This window comes from Entelurus aequoreus, linkage group LG23 (assembly GCF_033978785.1).
Source record: "Entelurus aequoreus isolate RoL-2023_Sb linkage group LG23, RoL_Eaeq_v1.1, whole genome shotgun sequence".
NCBI classification, from domain to species: domain Eukaryota; kingdom Metazoa; phylum Chordata; class Actinopteri; order Syngnathiformes; family Syngnathidae; genus Entelurus; species Entelurus aequoreus.
In genome coordinates this window covers 8,684,814-8,692,972 of record NC_084753.1, presented here as the reverse complement: position 1 = coordinate 8,692,972, position 8,159 = coordinate 8,684,814, and the positions used below count along the sequence as shown (strand labels likewise).

Here is an 8,159-nt window from a genome sequence, read left to right as displayed (position 1 = left end):
GGAGAAATAGAAGAGTGCGTTGTCATGGTTGCAGTTTGAGGTGTGTTCTGGTAACTGACTGAGGTCTTGTAGTGTGAGTCTGTGACAGCTTCAAAGTGAAACCACTTCTGGCTTTATGGACTGCATAGACTGGACTGCATTGACATGTGTTCTGGAAACTGTTCTGGTAACTGACTGAGGTCTTGTAGTGTGAGTCTGTGACAGCTTCAAAGTGAGACCACTTCTGGCTTCATGGACTGCATAGACATGTGTTCTGGAAACTGTTCTGGTAACTGACTGAGGTCTTGTAGTGTGAGTCTGTGACAGCTTCAAAGTGAGACCACTTCTGGCTTTATGGACTGCATAGACTGGACTGCACAGGTTTAAGGGCGGGGGGCGGCAAAAATTCTACAGATAATACCCCATGATATTATTGTATTTTTTCATTTTAAATTTTTTTAATTTTTCAATGTACTAAAAATAAAAATATATATTTAAAAAAAAAAGAACAAAAGGACAGGAATTTGCTTACAAAAATGTTAAAAATTTGAGTCGATGTCTTTCTGTTTATGAATTTACCTTCCAATTACTGCAATACTGAGAAACATAAGTTTACATCCTTTTAAATGCTGACTTGCATTACTCTTATACTGTATATTATGATTACATTACACTGGAACACAATGTAGTTTTAGCGGTTATTTTTTCAGTTTAAGAGCATGATGGAGACAAAGTCTGCATCCAACCTTTTTTTTTTTTTTTTTTAAAGTAAATGATTGCATATTGTGCTAATGACTGACACCTTGAGACAAGAATATGTGCATTAACAGTCTAACAGTAACATGTCTTACTTCTACTGTTATTTTCACAATTTGATGCATTTATAAGTCTAAAATCTCAATTTTGGTTCTTTTAGAGGTGAAATTATATTTTTTTATAAAAATTAAATTAAATTAAATTAAATTACATTTAATTTAATTTAATTTAATTTAATTTAATTTAATTTAATTTAATTTAATTTAATTTAATCATATTTTTTGGGAGGGGAGAAAACATCAGTAATGTGTTCATCATGTGTCAAATGTCATCATGTGTCATCATGTGTCAAATTAAATTAAATTAAATTTAATTAAATTAAATTTAATTAAATTAAATTAAATTAAATTAAATTAAATCATATTTTTTGGGAGTGGAGAAAACATCAATAATGTGTTCATCATGTGTCAAATGTCATCATGTGTCATCATGTGTCAAATTAAATTAAATTAAATTAAATTAAATTAAATTATATTAAATTAAATTAAATTAAATTAAATCAAATTAAATTAAATTAAATTAAATTAAATTAAATTATATTTTTAGGAGGGGAGAAAACATCAGTAATGTGTTCATCATGTGTCATCATGTGTCAAATTAAATTAAATTAAATTAAATTAAATTAAATTAAATTACATTTTTTAGGAGGGGAGAAAATATCAGTAATGTGTTCATCATGTGTCAAATATCATCATGTGTCATCATGTGTCAAATTAAATTAAATTAAATTAAATTAAATTAAATTAAATTAAATTAAATTAAATTAAATTATATTTTTTTAGGAGGGGAGAAAACATCAGTAATGTGTTCGAATATCCCACATAATGTTTTTTTTAGGGGTGAAATTATATTTTTTATAAAAATTAAATTAAATTAAATTAAATTAAATTAAATTTAATTAAATTTAATTTTTTAGGAGGGAAGAAAATATCAGTAATGTGTTCATCTTGTGTCAAATATCGTCATGTGTCATCATGTGTCAAATTAAATTAAATTAAATTAAATTAAATTAAATTAAATTATATTTTTTTAGGAGGGGAGAAAACATCAGTAATGTGTTCGAATATCCCACATAATGGTTCTTTTAGGGGTGAAATTATATTTTTTATAAAAATTAAATTAAATTAAATGTAATTTAATTTAATTTAATGTAATTATATTTTTTGGGAGGGAAGAAAACATCAGTAATGTGTTCGAATACCCCACATAATGGTTATTTTAATGGTGAAATTATATTTTTTTTATAAAAAATAAATTAAATTAAATTAAATTATATTTTTTAGAAGGGGAGAAAACATCAGTAATGTGTTCGAATATCCCAGATAATGGTTATTTTCGGGGTTAAATTTTTTTTTTTTTTAATTAAATTTACCAGAAGGTTTTTCTATCCTCGACCTTGCAACACCACTATGTGGCCACCAGGTGGTGGTCTAACACTGACGGCCACAGTCTCTACAGAGACTTCGGTCACTTCGGTCACCTCAGTTTCAGGGGCGGTCGCAAACATGGCGCCTTGTATTCACGTGAGGGGCTTCTTGACCAATCATTTCAGAGATTGTCCGGCAATACTCTCTCCGATTGGTCAACAGCTCCTCACGTGACTACAGGGCGCCATGTTTGCCACCGCCTCTGAAACTATGTTGACTCTACTCTCGCTAAATCCTGTTTGAACACGACCGCTGCTTTTTATTTACCTTGAAGAAGTGGAGGCTCCACATCTGGAAAATGTGCTTCTTTGCCCTGAGCAGGTTGGTAGAAGAGCTCCGTTGAAGGTTCTGGAACATCTGGTCCACTGAAAACAACATAGAAGATCAATAAATGCAAAAAGTAACCGCTAAGGTGTTTATTCCATTAGGAGTGGGCGGATCGATCCAAATGTCTATGGTGGTATCAGTATCAGTATCAGCTTGATATCTTTAAGTTCTCTCTTATCACAAATGATGTTGATATTGTTACATTATCATTATTATCATACTGTATTGTATTCAGACATTTCTCAAAGATGAGTTGTTTAATTGTTTAAACTAGTGATGTTTGTTTTTTTAATTAATATTATGTTTTAATTTCAAATCATCAAGTAAAATGTATTGTTATCAAAATCTGCCATAGTGGCCCCGGATTGACTTGATATCAGATGAACACAACATTTTCAGTATTGATCAAATGTCATTAATCACACTTAATTAGAGTGAAGTGAATTATATTTATATAGCGCTTTTCTCTGGTGACTCAAAGCACTTTTACATAGTGAAAGACAATATCTAAGTTGCCTTCAAACCAGTGTGGGTGGCACTGGGAGCAGGTGGGTACAGTGCCTTGCCCAAGGACACAACGGCAGTGACTAGGGTGGCGGAAGCGGGGATCGAACCCGGAACCCTCAAGTTGCTGGCACGGCCGCTCTAGCTCTCGAGCTATACCGCCACAACTGATTATACATAACCAGTTGTAATTGGTTACATTCCCTGGCTAACGTTATCTGAAAGTGATTATGTCATATTTGGTATTTCTACCACCATGTTGGCTTAAACCTGAGAAGATTTCAAAGAGAGGTGTGCAGATTCCTCTTTTTTTAACACCCCGCGGCACATTTGTCAGCATTCTAATGTTATATTTTGCAGGTATACACCATCCATCCATCCATCCATCTTCTTCCGCTTATCCGAGGTCGGTCGCGGGGGCAGCAGCCTAAGCAGAGAAGCCCAGACTTCCCTCTCCCCAGCCACTCCGTCCAGCTCCTCCCGGGGGATCTCGAGGCGTTCCCAGGCCAGCCGGGAGACGTAGTCTTCCCAACGTGTCCTGGGTCTTCTCCGTGGCCTCGAACGTGCCCTAGGTGTTCGGGTGGCATCCTGACCAGATGCCCGAACCACCTGATCTGGCTCCTCTCCACGTGGAGGAGAACATTCCTCATTTTTTGAACGCCCCCCGCAGCATTCCAATATAATATTTAGCAGGTATACACCTTAACGTCTAATATTTTACTACTTGACAAATGATACCTGTTAGCATGCCAACCATAGCATTGTAGCTTTTTTTTTTACCTAAATGTGTAGGTATTTATTCCCATCTTAATGGTTCTTTTAGGGGTGACATTATATTTTTTATACAAATTAAATTAAATTAAATTATAAAGTATTTTTTAGGAGGGGAGAAAACATCAGTAATGTGTTCGAATATCCAACATAATGCTTCTTTTAGGGGTGAAATTATATTCTTTATAAAAAATAAAATAAAATAAAATTAAATTAAATTATATTTTTTAAGAAGGGAGAAAACATCAGTAATGTGTTCATCATGTTCATCATGTAATCTGTTCATCAGTAATATTTTTTAGGAGGGGAGAAAACATCAGTAATGTGTTCGAATATCCCACATAATGCTTCTTTTAGGGGTGAAATTATATTTTTTTATAAAAATTAAATTAAATTAAATTAATATAAATTAAATTATGTTTTTTAGGAGGGGAGAAAACATCAGTAATGTGTTCATCATGTGTCAAATGTCATCATGTGTTCATCATGTGTCAAATTAAATTATATTAAATTAAATTAAATTATATTTTTTAGGAGGGGAGAAAACATCAGTAATGTGTTCATCATGTGTCAAATGTCATCATGTGTTCATCATGTGTCAAATTAAATTATATTAAATTAAATTAAATTATATTTTTTAGGAGGGGAGAAAACATCAGTAATGTGTTCATCATGTGTCAAATGTCATCATGTGTTCATCATGTGTCAAATTAAATTACATTATATTAAATTAAATTAAATTATATTTTTTAGGAGGGGAGAAAACATCAGTAATGTGTTCATCATGTGTCAAATGTCATCATGTGTTCATCATGTGTCAAATTAAATGAAATTATATTAAATAAAATTAAATTATAATTTTTAGGAGGGGAGAAAACATCAGTAATGTGTTCATCATGTGTCAAATGTCATCATGTGTTCATCATGTGTCAAATTAAATGAAATTATATTAAATAAAATTAAATTATAATTTTTAGGAGGGGAGAAAACATCAGTAATGTGTTCATCATGTGTCAAATGTCATCATGTGTCAAATTAAATTAAATTAAATTATATTTTTTAGGAGGGGAGAAAACATCAGTAATGTGTTCATCATGTGTAAAATTAAATTAAATTAAATGATATTATATTTTTTAGGAGGGGAGAAAACATCAGTAATGTGTTCATCATGTGTCAAATGTCATCATGTGTTCATCATGTGTCAAATTAAATTAAATTATATTTTTTAGGAGGGGAGAAAACATCAGTATCAATTATCCCACATAATGGTTCTTTTCGGGGTGAAATTATATTTTTTATAAAAATTAAATTAAATTAAATTAAATTATATTTTTTAGGAGGGGAGAAAACATCAGTAATGTGTTCATCATGTGTCAAATTAAATTAAATTCAATAGAGGTAAACACCTCTGTCGTATGTTGGTACTTGATGCATGCTAATGTTAGCATGCTAGCATTAAAAAAACAACATTTAAGTGCACACCTCAGCGTAATCTATTCCGGTACTTGTTACAGGTAGCATTTCAGCATGTTGTTATTAGCATGCTAGCTTTCTTGTCTAATTTAGCATGTATAGTGTCATATATTTTGGGTATTTCACAAATGCTAACTGTAAGCATGCTATTATTAGCATGTCAGCATTGTACTGTTAGCATGCTAGCTTTTTTTTTTCAAAAACTAACTTTGCTCATATTTTTTTGTTACTTGACGCTATTTGGCCGGCGTGCTAACTGTTCGCAATTCAGTTAATTTAGCACCGTGTACAACGTATAGTCCATCTCATTTCAGATAAACCGGCATTTTTTGTTGTTCCTCAGCCGGACATGTTTTGAAATGGACTGTGATGACTAAAAGATGATTGATGTAGCACAACAAATACTGACTGGTTGCTATAAAGATCACTTGCAGACTGGTCATAGTCCAAGGCCACGGCGCGGCCATGCTGGTCCAAGTAGTACCCGGTCTGGTAGAAGTCCTGCTCCAACTGCTGGAAGTCTCCCATGTTGTCTGCTTGAGGTAAAACACAAACTTTGATTGATTGAAACTTTTATTAGCGCTGTTTTCTTAACTAAACACATTTTTTTAATACTGCTTAAACCCATTACTAAACTGGAGACTATCCCAGCTGACTTGGGGCTGGGTACACCCTAGACTGAGCTTAACCATACTTGCCACCCCTCCCGTTTTTAGCGGGCGACTCCCGGTATTCAGCCGGAGCTGGAGGCCACGCCCCCTCCAGCTCAATGCGGACCTGAGTGGGGACAGCCTGTTCTCACGTCCGCTTTCCCACAATATAAACAGCTTGCCTGCCCAATGACGTCATAACATCTAGGGCTTTTAGAGAGTAGAGTGCACAACTGCGCACACAACAAGGAGACGAAGCAGAAGAACGAGGAAGTTACAGACATGGCGACGCCGTCGACGAGCAAGATGAAGAAATACGCTTGCAAGTTCCAAAACGAATGGAAACAAGAATTTCAGTTCATCCAGGACAGTTGGAAGGGGAAGGTGTATGTAATTATGTTGCCTGTACATTTTGTAGAACAGACTTCTCCATTGAACACGGTGGCCGAAATGATATACTCATCATGAACGGAGAAGTTATTTTTACAGGACAATACTGCCATCTACTGGATAGCCTCCGGAACACTGAAATTTAAGTATTTATTTTATTTATATGTATAATAAAATGACTATATATATAGCTAGAATTCACTGAAAGTCAAGTATTTCATACACATATATATATATATATATATATATATATATATATATATATATATATATATATATATATATATATATATATATATATATATATATATATATATATATATATATATATATATATATATATGTATGAAATACTTGAGTATATTTACAGCTAGAATTCACCAACTCAAGTATTTCATACACATATATATATATATATATATATATATATATATATATATATATATATATATATATATATATATATATATATATATATATATATATATATATATATATATGTGTATATATATATATATATATATATATATATATATATATATATATATATATATATATATATATATATATATATATATATATATGTATGAAATACTTGAGTTGGTGAATTCTAGCTGTAAATATACTCTCCTCTTAACCACTAGAGACTAGAGTATGTGTGTAGACTAGGGTCTGTGTGTAGACTAGAGTCTGTGCGTCAAACAGCATAGACTAGAGTATGTGTGTAGACTAGAGTATGTGTGTAGACTAGAGTCTGTGCGTCAAACAGCATAGACTAGAGTCTGTGTGTAGACTAGAGTCTGTGCGTCAAACAGCATAGACTAGAGTATGTGTGTAGACTAGAGTATGTGTGTAGACTAGAGTCTGTGTGTAGACTAGAGTCTGTGCGTCAAACAGCATAGACTAGAGTATGTGTGTAGACTAGAGTCTGTGTGTAGACTAGAGTCTGTGCGTCAAACAACATAGACTAGAGTATGTGTGTAGACTAGAGTCTGTGTGTAGACTAGAGTCTGTGTGTAGACTAGAGTCTGTGCGTCAAACAGCTCACCTGTTGTATTGTGCGGCATAGAGAGTCTTGTCTGCACTGCAGTGGTGTTTCTGTCAGAGTGAGTCTGCGTGCGAGGAGGTCTATTAATAGTCGGCTATTTTTGCTCTGGCACAACTGCTCCCGCCTGATACTCAAATGCATCATTTCACTTTGAGGCATTAGTGAATCCACTCTGTATGGAACACTTTTTCATGTAAAAACTGCTCCGAGTTATCAACTTGATACTTATTTTAACTACTGCATGTTTGTAGAATCAGTGTAAATATGTTTTTTTTACTGTTATATTGTCGTTTTTACATGACTGTTTATTTACTTTTATTAGGTTTTAGGATTGTGTTTGTGCAGCCACTGGCCTCCAGGACAACTATGGTGGCGCACACCCAACACGAGGAAGGTGAAGAAGGTGTAGCAACACCATGAACAGAAAGTGACTTATCATATTTTGTGAATACTTTCACCCTCTGTATGATGTACGATTAATATTTCCAAAAATCCCACGATGTCATCGGCGGTCACTCGAAGCGAGGGGTGTATCCCTTTATGGAGGATGCCTGTGCGTGACTTTGTTTGACGTGGGGAGACTGGTGCACTGACAGTCACCACACCATTCTTGACAGATGCGGGTCAGGGTCCAGTGGCATGGAGTCCAAGACGACTGGGGACCCTTTTCTGCTGCAGCCTTCTTCCGCCATCGCAGCCGTTGTGGTGGTTCTCGGCACCATCTTCAAAACATGGCAGCTTCCGACGACCCCCTGCTTGTATGGCAGCTTTGTG

At 34.0% G+C, this 8,159-nt stretch overlaps 1 protein-coding gene and 1 long non-coding RNA gene across 3 annotated transcripts in view; one reads left to right on the top strand and one right to left on the bottom strand.

Annotated features, from left to right (window-relative positions):
- Window positions 1–7,431, bottom strand: part of LOC133640379 (protein YIPF7-like) — a 12,935-nt gene extending 5,504 nt beyond the window's left edge. Inside the window, exons 1-3 of one of the 2 annotated variants that reach the window (XM_062033769.1) lie at window positions 7,386–7,431; window positions 5,707–5,830; window positions 2,490–2,587 (exon numbers count right to left, since the gene is read on the bottom strand). In XM_062033769.1, coding sequence (XP_061889753.1) covers window positions 2,490–2,587; window positions 5,707–5,830; window positions 7,386–7,404 — 241 coding nt within the window. In that variant the 5' untranslated portion in view covers window positions 7,405–7,431. Of the gene's footprint in view, window positions 1–2,489; window positions 2,588–5,706; window positions 5,834–7,385 lie in introns of both variants that reach the window. The other variant, XM_062033768.1, reaches the window with a different exon arrangement.
- Window positions 2,411–5,785, top strand: LOC133640380 (uncharacterized). The gene is made up of 3 exons (XR_009824127.1): window positions 2,411–2,543; window positions 3,414–3,746; window positions 5,721–5,785. It is a non-coding gene; the product is annotated as an uncharacterized LOC133640380 (long non-coding RNA).
- Window positions 7,432–8,159: the final 728 nt, after the last annotated feature.